Source organism: Centropristis striata, chromosome 18, assembly GCF_030273125.1.
Source record: "Centropristis striata isolate RG_2023a ecotype Rhode Island chromosome 18, C.striata_1.0, whole genome shotgun sequence".
NCBI classification, from domain to species: Eukaryota; Metazoa; Chordata; class Actinopteri; order Perciformes; family Serranidae; genus Centropristis; species Centropristis striata.
The window spans coordinates 32,691,318-32,718,626 of NC_081534.1; the positions used below are offsets into that span (position 1 = coordinate 32,691,318).

The 27,309-nt window shown below is 39.1% G+C and overlaps 2 protein-coding genes across 2 annotated transcripts in view; both read right to left on the reverse strand.

The window, feature by feature from the left end:
* col12a1b (collagen, type XII, alpha 1b) overlaps positions 1-27,309 on the reverse strand; it is a 226,376-nt gene that overhangs the window by 159,332 nt on the left and 39,735 nt on the right. The window contains exons 13-16 of the mRNA XM_059355858.1: positions 11,742-12,011; positions 8,770-9,036; positions 6,419-6,611; positions 4,945-5,069 (exon numbers count right to left, since the gene is read on the reverse strand). Of these exons, the coding sequence (XP_059211841.1) occupies positions 4,945-5,069; positions 6,419-6,611; positions 8,770-9,036; positions 11,742-12,011 (855 nt within the window). The remainder of the gene's footprint in view (positions 1-4,944; positions 5,070-6,418; positions 6,612-8,769; positions 9,037-11,741; positions 12,012-27,309) is intronic.
* Positions 4,036-27,309, reverse strand: part of LOC131991721 (cytochrome c oxidase subunit 7A2, mitochondrial-like) — a 76,483-nt gene continuing 53,209 nt past the window's right edge. Inside the window, exon 5 of the transcript XR_009396162.1 lies at positions 4,036-4,045. The gene's annotated coding sequence lies outside the window, so the exon portion shown is untranslated. The remainder of the gene's footprint in view (positions 4,046-27,309) is intronic.

The window sequence follows — 27,309 nt, forward strand, 5'->3', positions numbered from 1 at the left end:
TTTCATGGCTGCAGATGTATATAATATTATGAGCATCATCAATTTTGTTGATAATGTTCGAACTGTCTCAACTTGAATGACCCTGAATCTTGTTGGAAAGTTGGAAAGTGAGCCACTTTAGCCTTTAAAATAACAGCTTGATAAGTGTATAAAAGAAGTGGGCGGAGCCTCTTCTGGTCGTTAAAGTGAAGCCGACTCCACTGGTTGTAAAATGAAGTCTGATTGTTTAGAAGTCTAAGAGAAAATTACCCTCGTTCTCAGTTGATTTAACACATTTAAACAGCTGTGAGCTTGTTTTTGGTTCACCTATAAGTAATGGAAGGTAACTTTGTTCACAGTGACCAGCCAGGTGCACTCAGGTTGCCAGAACAATTTGTACAACCTCTCGACCAAACACGGTCACTTCTGGCTCCAATAAAAACCAAGATGGCAACGGCCAAAATGGCAAGAAGAAGAAGAAGAAGAAGATTACTTTATTAATCCCACAATGGGGAAATTCAACCTCTGCATTTAACCCATCCTTTTTTACACACAAGTGAACACACCATGCAAGGAGCAGTGGGCAGCACATTACTGCGCAAACTTGAGGCTTCAAAACAGGAGTCCACCAACCAATGGATGAGGCCTTGGTGGCTTCTTCTATTTGTTTTTTAGAGAGTTTATTTCACAAGACTGAGTTTTTATAAAATGTTGGAAAGTGAGCCACTTTAGCCTTAAAAATAACAGCTTGATAAGTGTGTAAAAGAAGTGGGCGGAGCCTCTTCTGGTCATTAAAGTGAAGCCGGCTCCACTGGTTGTAAAATGAAGTCTGATTGTTTAGAAGTCAAACAGAAAATGACCCTCCTTCTCAGTTGATTTAGCACATTTAAAGAGCTGTGAACGTGTTTTTGGTTCACTTTTTTTTAGAGTAATGGAAGGTAACTTTGTTGCAGTGACCTTGCACGGTGTGTTTTGGCAGCCAGATGCACTCAGGTTGCCAAAATAGTTTGTACCTGATGACCAAACATGGTCACTTCTGGCTGCAATAAAAACCAAGATGGCAACGGCCAAAATGGCAAACTTGAGGCTTCAAAACAGGAGCCCACAGACCAATGGATGAGGTCATGGTGGCTACTTCTATTTTTTTATAGAGGGCTCCACTGGTTGTAAAATGAAGTCAGATTGTTTAGAAGTCTACCAGAAAATTACCCTACTTCTCATGTGATTTATCACATTTAAACAGCCGTGAACTTGTTTTTGGTTCACTTTAGAGTAATGGAAGTTAATTTTGTTCGAGTGACCTTGTTGCTTTAGCAGCCAGGTGCACTCAGGTTGCCAGAATAATTCGGTGTGTAATGTTTCTCAGTCGACCAAACATGGTCACCAAGATGGCAATGGCCAAAATGGCATACTCAAAGCTTCCAAACAGGAGCCCAAAAAACCACTGGATGAGGTCATGGTGGCTACTTCTATTTGTTTTTAGAGAGTTTATCTCAACTCATGTCAAGCATTTTGAGTCTTGGACAAGATGTTCTTAGAGAGATCAGGTTGCCAGAATAGTTTGTGCACCCTCTCGACCAAACATGGTCACTTCTGGCTGCAATAAAAACCAAGATGGCAACGGCCAAAATGGCAAACTCCAGGCTTCAAAACGGGAGCCCAAAGACCAATGGATTTATCTCAACTCATGCCAGGTATGATAAAAAGCCATTATAAGTCCTGGACAAGATGTTCTTAGAGAGTACAATGGATGAAATCTTAACAGCTACTCAACAGATCTTTATCCTGTTAATGAAAGCCAAAGACTGTTGAAACTCCATAATGTCATCCAGAGGTTTCTGTAGAGCCGAATTAAGCTCAAAGTTGGTGGCTCCAGTGCATCATTACTCCTAACTCCCAGTTTATTAAAAAAAAAAGTAAAGAAGGGGAGCGTTGGTGAGATGAGGCGGGCTGAATGCAGAAGCAACCCCTTAATTTTACATAACTCCAAGCCTTAATATTAATCAAAAAAGTGAGTTGCATGAAAATGCATCCCCCTCACAGTTGTCATGAAGCGGGAAATTAGTTAAGGAGACCAAAAAAGTTATTTTGTACCAAGCCGCAATGTGTTTATTTCTGCTGTAAAGTTTGGCATTTTAACATGCACGTCTATGAGCATTGACTCTCTTTTGGAGCCGGCCTCAAGTGGCCTTTTGAGGAACTGCAGCCCTTAGCATTTCCGCATTGGCTTCACTTTTCAACCACAAGATTCAGCTGAATGATGAATAAAAGCTAATAAGTTGGGAACATATTTTCTCAACCATCACAGGATCTGTTCACTACAAAGTCACCTTTACTGAAGCCTCTATACATTCAGTGGTGTGAAATAAATAAATAATTTTATCGATTTCACTGAGTATTCAGGCTAAAAAAATTAATATACAGTCACAGAAAAAATTATTAGACCATTGTTTTCTTCAATTTCTTGTTCATTTTAATGCCAGGTACAACTAAAGGTACCTTTGTTTTGACAAATATAATGATGACAACAAAAGAGAGTTTAGTCTAAGAGCTGATATCTCGACATTTTCCGTGGTTTTGTTGATAATAACCAAAATCATTATCAATAAAAAAACAAAACATGGTTATTATCAAGAATCTTTCCATGACTGTGGAAGTAAAAATTACCAAAAAGACACAAAATTACGGTGAACTGTTCTATACTAACTGTTATATGTCTAGATATCAGCTCTTAAATTAAACTCTTATGAGCTATTTTTGTTGTTATCATTATATTTGTCCAAACAAATGTACCTCTAGTTGTACCAGGTATTAAATGAACAAGAAAGCAAGGAGAAAACAAGGTGGTCTAATATTTTTTTCCCATGAATATATGAAAGAAGTGACACGACGTTGATTTTAACATTTTCAGATTGTTCAAAAACTGTCAAGTGCTTCAACGAAATGTTGCTGGAAACAAGTTGAAGTTTCTCACTTCACCGTCCAGTTTTTCGCACTTTGTTTAAAGAAGAAAAGGAACAAAAGGTTTTAATGACCCGTTAAAAAAAAACGAGTTTCTGCAGCGTGTGAAGGACGTCTCGAAGCGCCTCTGCCAGACCATATGGACCTGTCAGAAAGTCTGGACGGACTACAGCCTCCTCTAAGCAGCCGTTTAATATACGAGGATCTCTGAGTGGAACCTCGGTGGAACATCCTGGCCTGTTCTCCACTCGGCGGGCAGTCGGTCACTGTGTCTGCTCCCCATTACAGCAGGAAACTCTGCCCAGGGTCAGCACCTCCTCAGGGTCTTATGAGCAGCGTAACATTTTCCTAACTGCATACATCCCGGCGGCAGCGAACGTTCTGGATCATAAAAAAGGCTGTAATTGCAAGCAGAGCCCTCTTTTCTGCACTTCGGACAACATAAATATGGGAAATATCTACTTTTGGGTTGCAGATTTTGTAAGTTACTCGCCAAATGTGTCAATATCACCATAAAGTGCCTTTTAGACTTCCCCATTGTTGAGAAAAAGTTGAGATTTTCCATTGAACTTCATATTTATTGTATTAAGAAATTATTAATAATAATTAGAAATGCATGTTGGTCAAGCTCTCACACTCTTTATAAATTAACTATAGGCAGACAATGTACATGCAAACAGCAAAATATGACTTTTTTGGCTAATTTTGGCATCTAATTTAGCATGGATGGACCTTCAGTTAGCAACATTGCCAGTGGTGGTACATTTACTCAAGTACTGTACTTAAGTACAATTTTGAGATACTATTATTTTCATTTTAAGTAACTTTATACTTCTACTTCACTACATTTTGGGGCTAATATTGTATTTTTTACTCCACTACATTTAGCTGACAGCTTTAGTTACTTTTCAGGTTGAGATTTAACGTTAAAAAACATAAAAAATTTAGAAGTTAAAATGCAGCAATAATAATCCAATAATATATTTGGAATCTGTATATACAACACTGTACACTTAAAAGTGATGCACAAGTCTGGCCGGCGATCGATAGCATGCTAACGTTAGCCGCCAATCGATAGCATACTGGCATTAGCCGCGATCTATAGCATGCTAACATTAGCCACCGATCAATAGCACGCTAGCGTTAGTGAGCTAGCAAGACAAAGACCAACACGGTGCCGTTGAGAGAGACCAACTAAACGTGTATCATTCATTTATTTGATTTGTTTAAAGGCAATTTGATTGTCCTCTGGAAAAACTTCTGTTGTGTTGTGGTCTCTGCAGCGTTTTCTAAATGCTGCTCTTGAGTTGTCAAATTGATGAAGATGTTTTCTCAATTTGCTTGTGTTTTGTGCATTTGCATGTGTTTTCTTAAATTGAAGCGATGTGAGCCCTCAGGGCCACCGTACACATGCCAACACTGCGTACATCCAATGAAAAAAGTATAAAGTATAAAGTAAAGTATAAAATGAATGAAACACATTTTAGGAGACTTATCACTGTACTGATATGTGTTTAAAGATGTGGCCATTTATAATTAGACCTCAGAGTTTCATCATTTTTGCTACATTTTCAAGATGACTGAGCGATTCTGATGAGGACACCTAAAGGCACTTTATAGTGATATTGACTCCAATATTCAGTTAGTCACGGACCGTATAGAACTGGACAAACACCAGTGTCGAAACTTCGGCCTATGTCTGTTAAATGGCACGTCATTCTGCTCCAGATCTCACATGAAATATGAGGTAGGTGAGGAAACGCGAGCCAAGCAGCTCAAAATAATTTGTACTAATCGCAGTCATCTGTGTTGAGCGTTTTCCAAAGAGACAGTGATATTAATTCCCTCCGACAACAAATAAATTCAGCGTTCTGGCACTAGTCTCGGGGCGGCACTTCGAACTGGGACCACTCCTGTTCTTGGATCAGAGAGCGTCTGGTCTGCAGGCCTGCTGTAAATCGTGTGCGGGTTGCTGTGCGGTTTGGTGGACTTATCAGCTTTTACCAGATGGGTGGAGGGGAGGCGGCTCCGGAGCGTCCATGAGGGTCGTGTTCTCCTCGCCTGCCAGGGGTAAACTCTCCCCTCCTTCAAACATCCCGAAGACGGAAACCGAGTACTTTGTTCCTGCCCTGAGGGAGAGAGAGGAAATGACATAAGCTTACAAACTACAAACACATAAGACTTATTAGAATTTAAGGCTAAACTGAGATGTCCACAACAGGTGTTCTTTAGACCGGAGGAACTTTTTTATTGTTCTAAGAATCCCACTTATTGTTGTGTCCACACCACAAAGACTGGGAGCAGTCGTAGTTCTTAGAAGCCTTTATTGAGTAACTTTATTGGCTCCTGTTTGAGGGTTAATACTCTCCCAAGGACAAGAGGAACCATGTGTGAGGTAAGTGTACAGTGATTGGTCAAACACAGTTAACATAGTCTCAACAAACAGCTGTTTAAAAAAAAACATTTTCAAAAGAACAACAGCTCATAAAGACAAGGCCAGCTTGGGTTGTTTTTTTTTTTGTAAATCCGTATTGTTTTGCTTTAAATTTGGGCATTTTAACATGGATTTTTGGAGCAGTTATAGTTGTCATGAATGGGGAAATTAGCTAAATTTAAATTATTTTGCACCAGGCTGTAACATGTTTATTTCTGCTGTAAAGTTTGGCATTTTAATATGCACGTCTATGATGATTGACTCCCTTTTGGAGCCAGCCTCAAGTGGCCATTTGAGGAATTGCAGGTTCTGACTCTTACGCATTGGCTTCACTTTTCAGCCTTGCCCAATACTGTACATTTTTTGTTTGTTTCTCATTGGTTTTAACAAGTATTACCTGGTAACTTCTTTCAAATATGGTCACTTCTGGCTCCAAAAGCTTTAAAGCATTAGTCCAAAAACCAAGGGGCGACACGACGGTGGCTACATTCACTGCTTTCGAAACGTCCCTTCCTTTTGAATCCATCTATTGAATCTATTGTTTCTCTTACAGCAGACCTGTCCCTGTTCAGTTACCCGTAAATTTTAAATCATTACAACCGCAGTGCTTTTATTTTGAAGGCATATGAGCATGCATGCATATGCACCTGCACAGAAATGTGTTCCACAAAAACAAGTTATCTTGTTACCTTGTCAAAAACAGTTATAACTTTTTGCATAAAGTTTTTTGTGTTTTGAATGCATGTTGTGTTTAAAATAAATGGAGTTTTTGCTGCTCTTACTCCACATTAACATAGTTAATTTGTTATTATAACATGTATTCTTAACAGTAGCAGCTCAAAACCAGATCATTTCCTGACTTTTATTGGATGAAATTAATATTGAGCAGAATTAAACATTGGCCCCGGCCCTCCACAACCTTCGTAGTATATCATGTGGCCCCTTGGTAAACTGAATTGCCCACCCCTGCCTTACAGTAAACTCTCTAATCAGGACACAAAATTTCTCAAAATACTGAAATATCTGGTAGTTGGGAAAACTTACCTAAGTTCCTCTAGAACGACTGTGTTATCGTAGGGGCCGACCATGAGTTCCCCCAGGTCGATATCGTTCCCATGGGGGTGAAAAGTCACTTTGTAGCCCTTAACATTTCCGGGCGCATGGTCCCAGGTGACCCTGAAACTGTTCTTGGTGGGCTCCGAGGTCTGGAGGTTCCTGGGAGCCTTGTAAGGCGACACTGAAATAGAAGAATCCGGCCAGAACTTCAGGACAAACTTGTGCAGAATGAAAATTCAACACAACTCCAAGTATTGGCAAAGGTTTTTGAAGGTCAGCCACACCACATTCAAGCCAGTTTCTCATTAGTCCATAATACAATACCTTGAACCCGGTGTCATTGGTTAAAAAGCCCAGTGTCATGCTGTGTGTTAGTAATGGTAGCGTGTGATTGAGCATGTGTTTATTAATTGTGATTTTAGTGTTCTGGTGAAAAGACGGCCGCTTCTTTGCAGCGCGGCAGCACCTGGAGTGTGAAAAATATTCATCTTAACAAGTCGTTTAAACTTGGAGACAGTCGTAAACTCTTATTTTTGGTGGAACAATGAGGGAAAAAATCTGCAACTTGGAAGACAGAATCCCATTTGTTTCCAAAGCAGCATGACTCGTGTTAACGTTTGTGACAAAACTGTCAAACATGCCAGTTTCCTCCATTTGTTTTGCAATTTAATAGGAGAACGTCCGGGAAACCAGTTGAGACTGAAGTCCTAAACCTGACCATGACAGAATGTTTTTTTGAAGTTTTCCAAGTAAAGTCAGATAAAGTCTGTCAAGTTCTGTTGGGCGATGACGTTAGCGTCAGTCATCTAAATTATTGGACGTAGAGTCCAAAGAAACACATTCATGAAGTTGTCTGAGTTCAAGTAAGTGGGGCTAAAAGTATGATAGCCCCAAAAAAAAGAAAATACTTAAATGTTTAGTTTTATACTGAAAAACCATTGTTCCGAAACCCCAACAACAAGAAAAATGGACAGAATGTAGAGTCCAAAGAAACACATTCATGAAGTTGTCTGAGTCCAAGTAAGTGGGGCTAAAAGTATTATAGCCCAAAACCCAAAGAAAATACTTAAATGGTTAGTTTTATACTGAAAAACTGATACAGTGCAATTGTTTCAACAGCCCATTATTCCGAAACCCCAATATCAAGAAAAATGGACAGAAAGCCCATTTGTCTGACAGCCCATTGTCCCCGAAACAAACACCCATTGCTCCAAAAGCCAACTGATCCAAAAATCCATTCTCTGCAGGAAGATTTTATTACAAAATTCTGCATAATAATTAGCTATGTGCCTCTAACCCAAACCCTTTTATAACTGCAGAGAAAGTTTGCATTTTCAGAGAACTGGACCTTCGGAGCAGTGGGTGTTTGTTTTCAGGATAATGGGCTGTCGAACAAATGGGTTTTCTGAGTCCATTATCCCCGAACAAACACCCATTGCTCCAAAAGCCCACTAATCCAAAATATCCACTCTCTGCAAGATAACAGCTAGTTACATAATTCAGCATAATAATAAACCATGTCTTTCTAGCCCAGCCGCTTTTATAACTGCAGAGAAAGTGTGCATTTTGAGAGCATTGGGCCTTCGGAGCAGTGGGTGTTTGTTTTCAGAATAATGGGCTGTCGGATAAATGGGTTTTCTGAGTCCATTGTTCCGAAAACACCCACAGCTAATTACATAATTAAGCATAATAATAAAACAGCCCAAACCCTTTTATAACTCCAGAGAAAGTGGGATATTTAGAGCACTGGGCTTTTGGGGCATTGAGCGTTTCAGGGTTTTCAGGATAGTGGGCTGTCAAACAAATGGGTTTTCTGAGTCTATTATCCCCGAAACAAACACCCATTGCTCCAAAAGCCCACTGATCCAAAAATCCATTCTCTGTAGGATTACACAGCTAATTACATAATTCAGCATAATAATAAACCATGTGCTTCTAACCCAAACCCTGTTATAACTCTAGAGAAAGTACGATATTATCGTACGATTATCGAGAGTATTGGGCTTTCGGAGCAGTGACCGTTTCAGGGTTTTCAGGATAATGGGTTGTCGAACAAATGGGTTTTTCCATCCCATAGGACATTTTTCTCAGTAATGGGGTTTCAGAATAAGTTAAAACAAGGGGAAGTCCCAAAAAAATGGATATCCAGTTTGATAGGCCAATCCAAGGACAGCCTATGAATCTGAGGATCCATCAAAAACTAAAACCAGATTTTTATATTTTTGTTCCACCAATGATAATGTTTAAAGAATGAACTCCGGTTTAAAACGCCTTGGTTTAGATGGACATCGTTCTGAAGTGTACTGTCTGTCAGAGGGTTGAATTATGGACCAACGTACGTGTCGTTCCTACTCCTTGCCTTGCTTTGCCTTCCCCGCGCTTGTAGATGGGGTGAACGGTGATGTTGTAGGTGGTCTTGGGTTGCAGGCGCTTCATGACGGTGGAGGTGGAGGTCCCCGGGACCTTGAGGGCCACTTCTTTCCCTCCGTTAATGGGAAAGTACTTCAGCCGGTAGTGGGACACCCTGGTTGGTGGCGGCGTCCACGTGACTTTCATGGTTCGCTCGGTCTCGTCTGACACCGTCAACCTTTTACCAGCAGCAGAGACTGAAAAAGAAATATTCAGATATGTGTCATAAACATATTTTGCCAATATCAAGTATCTTTTAAATCTAAAATTTCAATTGTCAGACACTTTTTCATATATTTTTGGCAGAGCATTAACAGGATTTAGACTTTTAGGGCCACTGGAGGCAGTATCAAAATGACCAAAGAAAGACACAAAATTACTAAAAAAAGGCACTAAATAATTTTAAAAAGACACAAAATTACCAAAAAAGACACAGAATTACCAAAAGGATACAAAATAATTAAAAAAAGACACAAAATTATTAAAAAAAGACACAAAATTACAAAAAAAAGACACAAAATTACCAAAAAAAAGTAATTAAAGGGACCTTCCACACACAACACGGTAAAGTGCCATTCATATAAAACTCACATTAAACTTTCATATCAAGGTGGGGGCCACAAAATATCATCACGAGGGCCACAATTGGCCCACGGGCCGCAAGTTTGAGACCTATGCTCTAAATGCTCTAGTTCTCTGTTTCATGAGGCTGTGATTATCCTAAAGGCCACAGCGGCTTATTTCATACACTGAGGTCTAGTTTCAACACAAGAGTCTCAACTTTCTAGTGATATCCAATTCATGCAATTCACAGACTGTTCAGGGACCCCAGTGTGCAGAAATATCCAGATACAATAGGCCAAATCACATCTGTACTGCATGAGAACAACTGCATGTTTTCTGCCTCAAACTGCAAACCATTTTTATTCAGATATGTTGAGTTTAGGAGTCAAGGGACCCTTTTGAAAATGGCCATGCCAGTTTTTCCCTTTGCTAAAATTTAGCCTGATATTGGAGCTTTATTGCACCTCTTCCTTGGCAAGATAGGACACGGATTCCTTTCATATGATACCAGTTTATTCACAGGAGAATTAATAAAAACCCCGCCTCTGAACGACCAAAGGTCGGTTGATTGAACACCCATGTTTTTGTTCTCCTTAAGGGTACTTAAAAGTCATAAACATTTACTTTGTTTTTTCATCTAATCTTTCCATCTCTATTTTCAGGCTAAGTGTGGTTTCCCTTTATACTCCTACAGTAATTGTTATGTATTCATAACTGCAAGCACAAATGCTGAGTAATTCAAGCAGCTTCATGCCAAAACTAATTGCTTATGAATTAGGCATCCACCCAGAAGTGATCAATTGGGAGAGGAAATGCTAACCACATTTTCCTTTCCCCTCTCCATGCAACCAAAGGCCCAATAAAATTAAATTAACTTATTCCGATGAACCTGCAAGTGATTAAAAAAACTTTTGCGAGGGAATATTATGTATATTTAATGATCCCAAGGAAAGTTTTTCAGACTGCTTGATTTTTATTAGCGGAAAGAACCATGGCATCCAACTTTTCAACGTGTTGATGGATCAGAACAAATTTGCGAAGCTGCAGATAAAAGAAGTTCTGCTGGAAGGATGCAGCGAAGAACAATTTGCAATTAAAAAAAAGTGTTTATCTGCATGTCGCTATGCTTTGGGTGGCCTGTTTGTGTGGATCTCACATGTGTGCATGTACAATAGAGCGTGCTTTATCTCTGAGAAACTCTGATGCAACATGTCAGTCCACAGTTCGCGGTGCGTCACTCAGCGGACACACACGCTGCACCACTACTCCCCGAAGCAATGAGTTAGTGTTATTTTGAGATAGCGTGAAACAGCAAAACTGACACCGTGCCGGTGTTTCACTCCAACTTACAGTTTGAACATAATCTAAGATGAATATCTTGGACTGGAGAGCTAAAAACCCTTTGGAGAATTCTGATTATGCAATCTCTGAAATTTTCATTTTGTTGCCGTGACAAAGGGAAGTATTGAATCTGCGTTGGCTCGTACTCTTGTGGCTCGAACACAAAAAGTTCCTTAACCTCCCTCTGAGGAGTTAAAGAGATGGGTTCATGACCTCACCGCTGACTTTTAAACACCTGCACTGACCCTTCCTGCACCACACAGATGATTTAAAAGCAACAACTCCCTGCACCTTGGAGAAATCTCTTTAACCCCCAAGGGGTTCGGTGGAGTAAAACTTCATGATTTGATCTATTTTCACGCTTTTGAATCCATTTTTAAAGACACAGACACAGAATTGTTGGGGTGTAAGTGCTTGAACTGGGATGTTGGATGAGTGGCTTGTACTGCAAGTGACTGTTCATTGGGATGTTGGAACTTTTGTCGATCGATAAGTGCATCGAGAAAACCAAAAGCCAACAATAGCCTTGTTTCCTTTAGGGCGAAGAGTGTCCACCAGGAAAGTCTCAGGCCACACCCTCTCTAATGTCCTCTTACTCTGCGTGTCTCCATTACAAAAAAGGTCCCCAGAGGGATTTAGAGACTCCGGAGGTGACATATGTTGGTTTTTTTTTTTACCGTGATCACATACGCAACGGATTAAACTAGGGAGACAAAACTGTGGCCGTCATCGCTAACTGTGCACAACGTCAGCAGCTGATCATAAACAAACCAGCATGGCTAATTATGCACAGCGTCTCCGCTGATCATTAACATAGTGATGGTGAATTAACCGGCATCACTAACTGTGCACAGAGTGTAAACAAACAGAGATCGCTAAGTGAACACCTCCTGCAGCAGCACATACACACTGTACTGCTACAGAGCTAACTGTTAGCCTATTAGCAATATGCATATCACTTGTTAACCAATGAGATTATTATTGTCTGTAGTCTTACCGTCAGTGGTTTCCTGTCCGGTGAGCGGCTCGCTGTCTTTGTGGTCGTAGACGGCGACCACAGACAGCTGGTAGAGCGTCTCCGGACTCAGGCCGTCCAGCACCGTGTTGGTCAAGTGTCCTGGCACCAGTTTAATTCCGGTCTCGTCCGTGGACATGGACTGCCAGCTGACTTCGTACCTTTTCACGTTGCCAGGCGCCGCCGTCCAGGACGCCGCGAAGCTGGAGTCGGTCACGTCGCTGGTGACCAGGTCCCGAGGAGAACCCGACTCTGGAAACGAAGAGCAAAGATGAGGATTATTACTGCTGTCTGTTGTGTACACAAGAAGATATAGTGTATATAAAAAGCAGAAAACCATCTGTGATTCATTACTTGTGCAGAAAGTGAAACATTTTTTTACTACAGATTAAAGCTTTTCTTTGCATTTAGATTTTGGACCAAAAAAATTAACATTTCTTCACCCTTGAGGCACTTTAGGGACCAAACGTGTTGGTCCCATTGTCTCCCATTATAAACACATATTTTTGATACACTGTAATCCTGACATAATATAATGCTTTTCCCATGAAAACCTAATAAATCTAGGCATCTCCCTTCAAAATACATGGAAAATAGGTTTTAGGTGTGATGACCCCCTCAAACCACCAGGGGCAGCAGAGATAAATCACATACAGTTTCGTTGGAGGCCTGGTTCTCTTACCTTGCAAAGTGCATGGCAATGAAAAAGCTGAACACTATAAAAATGGTCTCGGTGTGTTGGAATTGATATAAAGGAGTTATCAATTATTGACCTAGTCAAGGCTGTAATAACCTCACCCCAAACATTCTACTTTATCCCACCTTATTTTTGAAAATATTGCATATTTTGTGTTTTTGCCCTGGAGAAAATCAGGGGTTCTTATGACAAAAAGGGCATTAAAACATAAAAAATAAATAAAAATAAATACAAACATTTCATATTTATGTTAGGTCGGAAGCTGCTAAAAGGTTTGATGCGGTGAAAGTGAAAACAAATATTTATATATCACATTTTTATGACACTTGTATGAGAGGAACCGTTTTGGGACCTTAAGCTGTAAAGTGTAAGGTAATTTTAAAGAGGCCTCTCATGGATTTTGTGCCAAAAAATTCTCAAATTTTCAAATTATTTTTTTTTTCATTGTTTTTTTCCTCCTTTCCTCCCGTCACGTTGTGCTGCATTTCTTTCTCTTCAACTCTGTCTTCCTGTCCTGTTCACTTCTGTCATATTGTATGTGTGTTTTTATACGTTTTGGACGGGTTGATGGCAAATTGCGTTGATAAAGGCTTCTGATTCTGATTAAAATTTCCTCCCAGACACACAACAGATGTTTCTGAAACTCAACTATGAGCAATTTCTATATTGTACAAAGTCAGACTCATGTTTCTTTCCTGTGTTTGTCCGTTTTCTTTTATAAATCCATCTTCCTTTCTTTTCATAAAACAAAGGAACCATTTGGCTGCACCAGCGGATCATATTATTTTCTAAAATGGAAACTATTAAAAGGCCATGGAGTGGACAGAAGAACAACTCACCACAGCTATAAAGGGCGGACACGGCTGGGGAAGCACATGCGATATATATATTTTTAAGGATATTTTAAGACGTTTCTGCTTCATTAGAGAGCTGGGAGACAGGAGACAGAGGAGACATAAAACATGTCGGGAACCGGTTGAACTCAGAGTGTCTACGGAGCCAACGAGAGGAAGAAATCTCCACTTTATTGGACATCTTTACTTCATCAAATCAAAGCTTCCCTCTGCTGGTGGAGAGCCAGCTGCAAACTTTGATATTCACTATTTTGCACATTTAAATTTACAGTTTTACCTTTTAACCGGCGAGCTGTTGGGGGATCTGACGTCTCTCTTGCTTTCTTGTGGATTTGAGGAACTTTCTAACGGCTCTCTGATTTAAAGGACGTTTTCAGTTTTACGACCCGGGGCTTGTTTTTGTGGCTGTGACAGTGAGTCAGCAGACTGTGATGGATGTCAGCAATGGAAAGTTAATACCGTCCAGGTTTGTCTAACTTGTCATTTGTTGAGATTTTATCTGACGTCTTGTGTTTCTGATCCTGTTATAGACTTCTTTTATGCAATGCAGCGCCACACAAACAGCTTGGAAACTTTTCTGGTTTTCCATTGGCAGAAGTTGCTGATGTACCTGATACTTGTTTTGGTCGACATTCCAAGAGATCTGAGCCGATAGTGGAAGATAAAACGCTGCATAACACTGACTGTTCAGAGAGTATCGTCACTTGTGCAAAAACACAAAAATTCTGCCTATTTTTAAATCGCCAAGCTACAATCAAGATCAATGACGTGTGTGTTTGTGCCACCATAAACGCACCGTTTTCATATTGCTGATCTCTTATTATGTTGTTCTTCTTTTGCTCGTTTCTGGTTCAAAAATATAAAAAAATTATGAGCATCAACCCATAAAATAAATAAAAATAAAGATGTAAAAAATCAAATTAATGTAAAACCCATTTTATTTTATATGTAGGTCTTTCCAATGTATATATAAAAAGTTCAGAGTGTCATCACTTGTGCAAAACAGGAACAATTCTGCACATAGCTCCAATTTTAAATCAAGCTACCATCAAAATGGGTGTCACCGTATTCATATTGCTAATCTCTTATTTTGTTGTTTTGTTATTTTGTTCATATCTGGTTCAAAAACAGTGCTTTACTTTCAATACAAATCATCTTGACTCATTTGTCTTTATTTTAAGTCAGCAAGTCAATTTGACCCTGAACAGAAGAAATGTGTTGTGTTTATTCACTCCGTAAAAAGAAAAAAAAGAAAAATGTAAAAGAAAATGTAAAAAAATCAATGTCATGTGAAACTATTGTATTTTATATGTATGTTTTTCCAATATTGATTAAAAAAAAGTTTTAACATGCATTTTTTCAATGAAAAACGAGTGAATTATCCTCATTGAACCTGATCTTTGAGAGGTAGTGAACACCATTGTACTAAATATTGATTTAAATGGTTAGTAATGGAGTTAATAATGACATTTAAACAATGTTTATTGGGATAATTAAACATTATTGCTGTTACTGAGAAACGAGAATAACAGGAGGGTTAATGTGGCGTTGCTATGAAAATCAGCTGAATTTGGCCTAAATTACAGGGGAATTATCTGCAGGGGAAATTAAACGAAAAAAATCAACAACCCAAAATTTAGTCGTACCATGCAATGGAAATCTCAATTTACTCAATGAGTAAAAAGTTATTATAACCAACAGAAACAAGCCACGTAGCTATGATGTTGACTCAGCATTAACAAGTGGAAGATATGAGACATGAGAAATGGAGGTCCATAAATCCAACCTCCATAGAATCAACTGTCAAGTCACAATGCAGTCCATTTATATCAGCGTCTCTCCATGGATTGTTGTTCTCCTCCATTATTTCCTCCATAGCTGCTCAGCACTCTGGATTTGATGCCTTTTTGCCAAATAAGACACTTTGAAATCCAATTTGAGCGACCAGATTGTCTGACTGAGACACATCTGCTGAAATACTTGGAATAGTATTTTGAAACCACCTCCAAATGTCGTGTGGATCCAATTTGCATAAAATTTCATGTGTCTTTTGCTTGTTATAACATACCAGGAATAATATTACAATTCCAGTGTGACTTCCAGTTATTAGACACCAAACTGTTCCTTCTGTTTGTGCATTTCTCTCGTCTCTGCCAAGAGGCTTTGTCCACTCATTTAACCTTTAGTCCGACCTAAAATAAACACTAAATCAGCCCTTGTTGAAGTAATGGAGTGACTAAAGCTTTCAAAAATGTGCTCACTGTGAAACTAACAACGAAATGAAGAACAAACACAGAATTAAAGTGTTTTTTCGGAGGTTTTCATGACCTCAACTCAACTTTCTGAGGGCTGCAGCACACGGAAGGCAAAATCCTTATAGATTTGTTTAACCAAATCTAATTACCACCACAGAGGATCATGTGGCTGCAAGCAGACATATGCTCACTTTCCTATACAGACAGAGCTCAACGCTGGAAATATTTATGAACGAGGAGGAGGAGGAGGAGGAGGGCAACTCCACATCAAATTATGATCCGTCTTCAGCTTAGGGAAGGTGACAGTGGAGGCGCTGGAAGCCCCGAGAAGTTTCCACAACGTGATAATTATCACAACATATCAGATCCAGCTCTATAATCAGGAGACTGAGCATGAAATAAATCACATTCCAGCTTCTGCCAATTGATACACATCTTAAGAGAGAAGACGGGAGGGGAAAGGAAACACCAGGCTCTCAAATGACGGAAAAACTGTTTCTGGTCTGGATTAAAAACAACAACATACTTTTACACATTAAAAAAACACTAATGAAAGCCAGAAAGGCAGAATGTGCATGAATCTCTGTGACCATCCACCCATCCATCCATCCAATAAAATCATCCACCCATCCATCCATCCACCCATCCACCTACCCACCCACCCATCCATCCATCCAATAAAACCATCCATCCATCCATCCATCCATCCAATAGATCCATCTATCCATCAATCCATCCATCCAATAGAACCATCCATCCATCCATCCATCCATCTATCCAGTAGAACCATCCATCCATCCATCCATCCAATAGAACCATCCATCCATCCATCCAATAGAACCATTCATCCATCCATCCATCCATCCAATAGAACCACCCACCCATCCATCCATGCATGCATCCATCCATCCATCCATCCACCCATCCATCCATCCATCCAATAGAACCATCCATCCATCCAATGAACCATCCATCCAATGAACCATCCATCCATCCATCCATCCATCAATCAAATAACACAGATGTATTATATAATTTGGGTTTACTACATGGCAGTTAACTCAACATCAGAGATCTTCAAAAAGCTATAGATCCATTTTTGAGAAAAGAATATTGCCTACACATTCCAGCTTCTGCCAATTGATACACACAAGAGAAACACAAGGCTCTCAAATGACGGAATAACAGTTTCTGGTCTGGATTAAAAACAACAACATACTTTTATACATTTAAAAAAAACACTAATGAAAGCCAGAAGGGCTAAATGTGCATGAATCTCTGCAATGAAAAACATTTTAAGAAAACAGAATAGCTGAAGAAGAAGTGAAGTTTGTTCCTGCCAACTGATACCGGAAACGTCATTTCGATCATCTTTCTAAATGTGCAAAACATATGGCTGGACTATGATATAAATCTCTATCAGTAAATTAAGTTTTAAAACAGACTGACAAGCACATCATGACAGAGATAGACTTTAAAAGATCCATTTTCTCAACAGCGTTGTTCAGCTTTCAGTGCTTCTGGTAATATGGAACTAGACTTTTAATTTTACGGCTGCAAAGAAAAACACAAATCTAACTTCCAGTCCTGGATGGATTATACTATGTTCCATTAATGTACATGTATTAGTTTATTTCTGTCTGTTTTTTCACATGTCGCCGTCACTCAGTCTTCACCACACAGACGCCGCTGCGGCCACTATTGGCTCTCCATGGCCGCCGCCAATTTCTATCTGCTTCAAGAAACTCGCTTGTCTGTCAGAGCTGGAAGCCGAGTCTGGAGGCTTTCTAAAATAACCGCCACAGACAGCCATCAGATGGGGTATGGAATATCTGGCGCTCTGCAGATGCACTCAGACCTCTTTTTTCCAGAGTCAGTGACGAGGCAAATGTGAAGAAAACCGCAGGAAATTTAATGCACTTCTGAGGATATTTCCACTGTTATACATGTCTCCCTAATCCATCCATCCATTCATCTACTGTATATATCTATGAGTCTATCATCTATCTATGGAGTATCTATGTATCAATTAGGGTTGGGCCAATAGATATCATCATCCAACAGGCATCGAGCCCAACATCATGATTTAAATCTATTTATCAATCCATCTATAATTCAATTCTATTCTATTTATAAAGCCCCAGAATCACAAATTTGCCTCAAAGGGATTTACAGGCTGTAAACTCCTCATAAAAATAACCGTTTTTCTCTGGAAAAAATGGAAGAAACCTCAAGGCCATTATCCTCAGAGGCCAACATTCATCCATCTATGTATCCATCCATTTAAACCATCCATCATCTATCAATTTATCAGGGTTGGACCAATAGACAGTGTGACAGTCCATTGCCAATGGACTTTGGAAAGGAATGGACTTACTAAACGGTCATTGGCCCCAGAGCCCAACATTGTGACCTATCCTGCCTATCTAACCCATCCACCCAAACATCCATCTATCTGTCTATCAGCCATTAAAACTATCCATCATTCATCCATCTAAACCATCTATCCATACAAACATATATGCATACTTACATCCATCCATCCAATAAAACTATCCATCCATCCATCCATCCATCCATCTAACCAACAAATAAATAAATAAATAAATCCATCCATCCAACCAACAAATAAATAAATCCATCCATCCATCCATCCAATAAAACCATCCATCCATCATCCATCCATCCAATAAAACCCATCCATCCATCCATCTATCCATACATACATATATACATACTTACATCCATCATCCATACATCCATCCATCCATCCATCCATGCAATAGAACCACCCACCCATCCATCCATGCATGCATCCATCCATCCATCCATCCATCCATCCATCCACCCATCCATCCATCCATCCATCCATCCATCCATCCATCCATCCATCCATCCATCCAATGAACCATCCATCCATCCATCCATCCATCCATCCATCCATCCAATGAACCATCCATCCATCCATCCATCCATCCATCCATCCATCCATCCATCCATCAAATAACAGAGGTATTTGGGTTTACATGGCAGTCAACTCAACATCAGAGATATTCAAAATGCTATAAATCCATTTTTGAGACGAATATTGCCTACAGAAGTGCATAAAACATCAGCATCAAACCATATTTAAATGGACCCACAAGTCAAATCTTTGGCCTTCTTCTGCAACTGAAGGGCTCATGATTGATATACAGCTGCTAACTTTCTGAAACATTCCTGCTGTTGGTCTCTAAGCAGCAGAAACAGTCTGACAGTGTTAGAGGAGGAAACTGGGTCTGGGACTCCCTGCTGCTGAATCCTCTCAGTCCCAGTGGAAAGTCTCTTGGCTGATTACTTTGTATAAACTTGGCTACCGGACTTGTTCCATCTACCATCCGCCGGTTAGAGCACCTTGAAGTGCAGAAAGCGGCTGCAGCTTTCATACGGGTGGCCCAGAGAGAAAAATCACTCTGGCACAGTGTCGTCGGTGCTCCTCCACATCAGAGGAGGAGTAATGAGCCGGAGTTAGCTGCTCCTTGTTTGCCCCTCATTCACTTCAATGGGACCAATGCATTACATTGACACAGAGGCTTTGGGAGAAAAATGCAAAGCCCAGTGTTTTTAAAAGCTGTCTCACAATACAATAAACTACTGTGCAGTGTTTATAAAAGAGAGGAAGAACATGAAGGTTCTGATTTTTAAGATCAACAGATAGACAAATAAACAGCTGCTACTTTTCAGGACATTTTGCATGTCAAATCTGAGCATTTGAAGCTTTTTGCTTGTTATTTAAAGCCCCATTTCACCCTTGACTTCACTTTTTAACATACTGGGTATCCCTCATTATCAGAAGATAATCCTCTACAGTCACAAAATGATTTGGTTATGTTTAGGCTACAAATCTTCTTGATTAAGTTAAGATAAAGATCTTGTACTGGGTCAAAATATGTACATTTGTTACGTAAATTAAGTGGCGTAGTCAGTGTAAATAACTCAACGTTGACTTTTGGTTTCTCATGATTAAAAAGTCACCAATAGTCTCCATATCTCCGAGGTGAAGTAATGTTGATTCTGCTTTTCTTGAGAGTCAAAATTGAAAGCAAATTCCTATCACTTTTGACTTAGAATTAAATTTGTGGGGGTTTTGGTTTTTTTTTTATGTTTCATTGTCTTTTAATTGTGTTTAAATTGTGATTTAACTGTGTTTAAATGGTCTTATGTTCCCCTATCTTTCTTTTTATCTTCTGTAAAGCACTTTGTGATTTTATCTGTGAAAAGTGCTATATAAATAAACTTTACTTACTTACTTACTTACCTCTAGTAGAGACTGAATGCACTAAAATTACATATGAAAAGCAAAAAATGTGTTGATAACACAGAACTGACTTCAAAAAGTTCCTGTTTTTCAAACTATACAGGCTGTTATTATTTATGTATTCAAGATTTTAGCTTTTTACCAAAAAAATATGAGCAATGATTGTAAATCACAGCTTAAAGATTCAATCAAATTCTGATTGATGAACAGAATCTGAATGGATAACTGCAACTGTGCACAAAACCCAACAATCTTAAGGTAAAAGTAAAGTTCCCATCATAGATTTCAGCACATTTTCTACTCTACAGTGGTTCTTAAATCCCAACACCAAATGGAAACATGCATTCACAGCCAGTTTGCAGAGCAACTCTGCTGCACTAATGTTCTTCATCATGTGACAATTGGAAACATGTCATATTTTGTCCAAAAAAAGGTTATGTTTGATCTTTCATCACGACTCTAAACTGTGTTTTCGCCGTCCAGAATCGCCGCAGGAAGACGGAGCAGAACCTGGTTTTATCCAAAACCTGCATCTTTCAGGCCAAGCTGTAAAGTTAGACCTCTTCATAATATTTATGTCCAAAACTCACATTAAATCCTCACCTGCACTCCCTGAAGCACGCCTGGAAACGTGATACGGGTTGAAAAAAATAGTAGAAAATAAAACTAACGTGTCAGTTTGACAGGTTGGAACAAGCTGAAGGTCCAAGACTGATCACACCAACACAAACGCCTCAAAGCTCTGATAGATGTCGACGGTTCTGATCTACACAAACACGTCTGCTACTTTAAAAGGTTTCAGGTTAAAACCCAAATCAAACCAGAGATTCACGACCAGATAAAAATGTTTTACATGTTGTTGTTGAGAAAAGTTACAGCAGTGAGAACGTAGCTGGTTTTATAACGTGAGTGTTGTTTTCAAAGGTTTGTACAGATATTTTAAAGTAAAATTCAAGCACTTTTCAAGCACATTCAAGCTGGAACTGAGGTTATAAACATTATATATGTCCTGTCATCCAACTCTGGTTTTTATTCACGTGGGACTCTATTATATTTGTATCTTGTTTAGCGTAACAATTTGGGTAATTTTGTGTCTTTTTTTGTCATTTTGTGACTTTATTGTGTCTTTTTTTGGGTCATTTTGTGTCTTTTTTAGTTATTTTGTGTCTTTTGTTGTGTCTTTTTTTGGTCATTTTGTGTCTTTTGTTGTGCGTATGCATATGCGTACAAACGTAAAAAGGCAGTGATGGAATATAACTGAGTACATTTTGTACTTAAGTATAGTTTTGAGGTACTTGTGTTTTACTTGAGTATTTCTATTTTATGCAACTTTATAGTTCTACTTCACTACATTTTGAGGTAAATATTGTACTATTTTACTCTACTACATTTAGCTGATAGCTTTAGTTACTTTTCAGGCAAGATTTAACATAAAAAACATGATAAATTACAAATTATTATACTTTTAAAAAAAATTAAAACTCATAACAGTCTATTAAGTAGTTAAATTAGACCCATCTTTACAAAATTAAAATGCTTCTTACTTAAAAGTATCAATACAAATAATCTAATAGCATACTTAGAATACACTGTAATAAATTATTCTGTAGTCATTTCATTTTACTTAATATATTTGATAAAATGTATTAAATACTTTGAGGCAGTTGTTTAAGTAAGTTTAATATAAAAATATTTGAGATAGAATCTACTTATTTTGATCACATTAAATATAATCTTTATGTGTCTGTAATTCTAAATCAAGAGAATTTTGACTGAATCCAACACAATAGAATTAGTCCGTTTTTAATTGACAGGCACTTCCTGTTAAGTTATTAACTCAACTTGTAACGTAGTTAGATTTAATTAATAATATTGCGTGCAATCTGTTGCCTCAATGTTATTGAGTAGCTATTGTTTATCTTTTTTTACAGTGTATATAAAACATTCTGATTGACGATTACTTTTACTTTTGATACTTTAAGTACATTGTGATGCTGATACTTTTGTACTTTTACTTCACTAAGGTTTTGAATGCAGGACCTTTACTTGTAGTGGAGTAATTTCATAGTGTGGTATTAGTACTTTTACTAAAGTAAGGGGTCTGAATACTTTTTCCAACACTGTAAAATGTTTGGTTTACATGAGTGATTGTGCAGATGAAACACCAGTTTATTTTGAAAATCAAGTGTTTTTTAAAGAGTATATTCAATTGAAAACCTAATAGTTAAATTGAAGAATTTTCCAAACTTTTAAGACTTTAAGACAGCTTTAACAGCAAAGTGAGGGGAGGAATTCTCGACCCTCTTGGTATTTTTTCACAGTTTCATCAAAACTAGGAATGCAACTGTATGTATGTCTCACAATCACTATCATCATTCATATTTTATGAGGCTACAAATTAAATCCAGCTACAACAAATGCCTGAACGGGGCGTTTAAAGGAAGCTGATATGGATAGATGATATATCATCTTCTAGTCTAGATGCATTGGTTTAAACTGGAAGGTTTCAGATCGCTGCAGACTGAAAAGCTGCAGGTTTTAACTCGTTTTCTCGTTAATCTTTAGTCTGAATGGAGCTGAACTCTCTGGAGTTTTGGGCTATTTTGTCCTTTTTTAAATCTTTCCATCCTGCCTGTATTCACCACTTAAAACATGTTTAAATACCATGTTGGTATATTTTTTCACCTATATGACCTGATAATAATAATTGATTTTTTATTCTGACTTACTGGATCAACATTTAGAACCAAAAAGAAACAAAGAAAAACCAACATAAATGTGATCTTGTGATTGTGTGTGATCCTGTCATCAACTCTGGTTTTATTCTAGTGGGACTCTGTTTGATTTGTGTCTTGTTTGTTTAGTGTAACAATTTAGGTCATTTTGTGTCTTTTTTGGTCATTTTGTGTCTTTATTGTGGTCATTTTGTGGTAATTTTATGTATTTTTGTTGTCTTTTTTAGTTATTTTGTGTCTTTTTTACTCATTTTGTGACTTTTTTTTTTGTTATTTTGTGTCTTTTTTTGGTCATTTTGTGTCTTTATTGTGTCTTTTTTTGGTCATTTTGTGACTTTTTTAGTCATTTTGTGTCTTTTTTTGGTCATTTTGTGCCTTTTGTTGTGTCTTTTCTAGTTATTTTGTGTCTTTTTTTGGTCATTTTGTGTCTTTATTGTTTCTTTTAGTTATTTTGTGTCTTTTTTTGGTCATTTTGTGTCGTTTTTAGTCATTTTGTGTCTTCTCCTGTGTTTTTGTTGTTGTCATTTTGTCTTCAAAACACTATCATGCTCAATAAAGAATTTTAAATGTTCCAAATCTAACATATAAGAGGGTTCCATCCAGTTCTATCATTTGATACTAAATCTATTTGAGCTTGTCTCCAGTTTTACTTGGTATATCATCATCAAACTGAAACTGGCCTCATGGAGTTTACAGCCAGAACTTTAGAGGTAAATTTACAGTAGGGCTCCACGCTGCTTTGTTTTCTAGTCTGATGGAGTCAACAAGTCTGGATTATTTGGAGCTTCTGGTGACTGGGGTCATGAAGGTAAAATAAGAAGAAGACAAGAAGCTTGTAACATGAACAACAGGACACGAAAACAGTCTGGAAAACCTCCTCAAGGACAACTTGTTTGTATTCGAGGTTTTCTCCATCGGGGTCTTGTGGAAACCTTTCAAAAAACAAAACGTATAATTTAAAATATGCTCAGTCATCATGTGACAATAAGTGAATCCTCAAATGTTTCCTTTTTCTCTACAGTAAAGTTTTCCATCCCGCAGCAGCTCAACAGGCAACAAGAAGTCCTGGTCAGTGTCACGTTTCTGGGGGTTTTCCAAATGAGTGTTAAAAGTGAAGGAGTTGGTGAAAAGCAGCTGCAGAGGCCTGGTAGTATATCAGCTGGAGACAGGTTTACACCAACAACCAGAGATGGAGCTCATTTATACACATGTCATTGACTCTATGCTCTGGATCTACGGGGCCATTGTTTGAACCAATTAGGAAAGAATGAAAACAAAGCCTGTCTCTGCAGCATTTATACAGTAGTCGAGGCAACCAGCTGAATCAGCTTTGATATATCGCAGAAAGCATCGTAACCTGCTGATTTCTGGCTCCGAGGACGCTTTTCCATTTTAGCTCCCACCGGGTCGTAAACAGAGATCTCCGGAGCACCAGACGAGGCCCTGAAGGAGCTTAATGTGAGCTCTTACTGTACAATCACAGTTTTACTATAAGAAACAGTGAGCTCACTGCTTTTACTGGACGGACAGTATCGGGGCCGTTTTCCACTGCAGATCTCACAAGTTTAACTCTGAATAAAGTAACGAGAACCGACTGCCAGCTGCTCTGGTGAGGGCCAACACACGGGGTGTCTTACAGTTTACACACGGCAGGACTGGACTGTGAATGCAACACGGCAGAACAACTGCACTGTGCTGCTGCACCAGGACTGTGAATGCAACACGCCAGGACTGTGAATGCATCACAGTAGAACAAAGGCACCAGGACAGTGAATGCAACACGGTAGAACGAATGCACTGTGTTGCTGCACTAGGACTGTGAATGCAACACAGCAGGACAAATTCACTGTGCTCAACCAGGACTGTGAATGCACCACGGCAGAACAACTGCACCGTGTTGCTGCACCAGGACTTTGAATGCAACACGCCAGGACTATGAATGCAACACGGCAGAATAAACCCACCGTGCTGCACCAGGACTGTGATTGCATCACGACGCCAGGACTGTGAATGCAACACGGCAGAACAAATACACCGTGCCGCATCAGGACCATGAATGCAACACGGCGGAACAAATTTACTGTGCTTAACCAGGACTGTGAATGCAACACGGCAGATAAAATGCAACACGCTGCACCAGGACTGTGAATGCATCATGGCAGAACAAATGCACCGTGCTGCACCAGGACTGTGAATGCATCACGGCAGTTAAAATACACCATGCTCCACCAGGACTGTGAATGCAACACGGCAGAACAAATGCACCGTGCCGCATCAGGATTGTGAATGCATCATGGCAGAACAAATGCACCGTGCTGCACCAGGACTGTGAATGCATCATGGCAGTTAAAATACACCATGCTCCACCAGGACTGTGAATGCAACACGGCAGAATAAATGCAATTGGCAGAACAAACGCACCGCGCTGCACCAGTACGGGCCAGAGACAACCTGAAGTTTTCCAAAGAAAGAATGACGACGTTGTATTAATTGCATCTGCAGAACTGTGCAGGCCGAAACACAGAGAGCGTGGACCACACTATTAAATTCCAGGCGTGTCCTCACAAGGTGGGAAGAAAGAAAGAAAGGCAGATAGCAACAAAGACACAGACAGAAAGAAAGTAAAATAACACAAAGAGACAAAGAAAGTCCAGCGGTGAGAGACAGAAGGGAGACAGAGAGAAATAAAGCAAACAGAGCTGAGGACAAAGACAGAAGGTGAGAAACAGAGACACATGGAGACATAAACAGAGAGAGAGGATGAGTCAGTGTTCCTGCTCCTCCTAACCTTCCAGCTCTGCTCTCAGCTGGCTCACATTCCTGTCCGGTCTTGCTCTTTCTCCTCTTTACCTCTCAGGCTGCTGTGTCCACTGCTTCTCTCACTGATTAACTGCATCCATCATAACCAGCTCCACCTGAGGGCTACCACTAGTTAAGCTGTCTGCTAATTATAAGGTTTGCACAAGGCTTAACTCTCATTTTTACCTCCATCCCTTCTCTGATGTTAACACATGTTTTATAGCGACAGGCTGCAATTAAACCCCTCCCACACCAGAGGGGAGAAGAATAATTCATCACTTTTAATATTGACTCTGTGTGGCATAAAGAAGCCTCCTTGTCAAATCTGGCAAAGGCCTAAAAGCTGCCGTGTGGTACGCCACGGTGCCAAGAGTGTAAAACGAATCGTAAACTTAGATTTTATAAACTGCCGAACCAAAGAACTCTTTGGAGTCTTTAAGATCACAAAAGCAGATACAGGCAATAACCTGTCAGAAATAAAGAGGAAATGTTCTCCTCACACTCACTATGTCTTACAATATGTGTGCAGCAAAAGATTCTCACTAAGTTATATACTGAAATGTCACTTTTAGGTGAACTAATGTTATATTTCTGTAAGTTTGCAGTATTATGGTTGCAGGTGCTAACATCTCCAGTAGACAGAGGGTGTTAAAATAACCATTTGACATGGTTAAATCTAATATTTTTGTCTTTTTTTGGTCATTTTGTGACTTTTTTAGTTATTTTGTGTCTTTTTTAGTCATTTTGTGTCCACAAAATTACCAAAAAAAGACACAAAATTACCAAAAAAAGACACAGAATTACCAAAAACGACACAAAATTATTTAAAAAAAAAGTAATTAAAGGGACCTTCCACACACAACACGGTAAAGTGCCATTCATATAAAACTCACATTAAACTTTCTTATCAAGGTGGGGGCCACAAAATATCATCACGAGGGCCACAATTGGCCCACGGGCCGCAAGTTTGAGACCCCTGATCTAATAGGAACAGCTTCCCTCTCTGCAGACGTCTAGTTTCTCTCATTCTGCATAAATAATAACATCTCCAATGGTCGACTCCAGCTTTAACTTGTACAAAAACTATAAGAATGAGACCCAGACCAGGTGTTAAAGGACTTAACATCTGTACTGTCACTACCACACTAAATGTAAAGCTGTACAGAAACCAGAGATCTTCCTCCTCCTCTTCCTCCTCTCCTCCATATCTCCTCACCTCTCTTGTTCTGCCTGTTTATTATTCCTCTGCTGTAACAATAATCTGGACCCTCCGAGCCTCTCCGGGCTCTGAGAGCAGGATCACTCGTAACATTTTGCTCCGGAGCAAAAAAAAAGAAAAAAGAAACGCGGACCTTTATTAAATGTTTGTTTTTAGAGCCCTTGTGACGACCTGGTGGGCTTCCAGGGTTTAGTCACAGCAATTAGAGAGAAAACCTCAAACATTAGCTGTGGTTGTTGGGCCACACAGTCATAATAAAAATAGTGTAATCGCTTAATCTGGGAGGATCAGCGGGTCACAGCTGCGTGCCAGAGCTGATAGAAATAAAGCCCAGTTTTATATTACCAGACTTTATTTTGTATTTCTGCCTCTGCTGTGAAGACAGATCTCTAGATATGTGTTATGTGTATTTATTCACTGTATCTGCTGCAGACGGCGCATTACTAAAAGTTAATGTAAATACAGTCGACAACCAAGTCAAGAGTTACAGGATGTTCTCCCACAATAGCTGGATCTTAACTTTGAATTACATTATAATTTTGTTCTTAAACTTTATTAAATTTGAATCTTTGAACCTGAAAAAAATCCCAAATACTGAATGAAATGACTCTGTATGAAATGGATTTGCGACTGGAGAAGATTTGGGAGTTTTATTGAGCTTTTTTTTATCTTCTATTTTACGCTAATATCACCA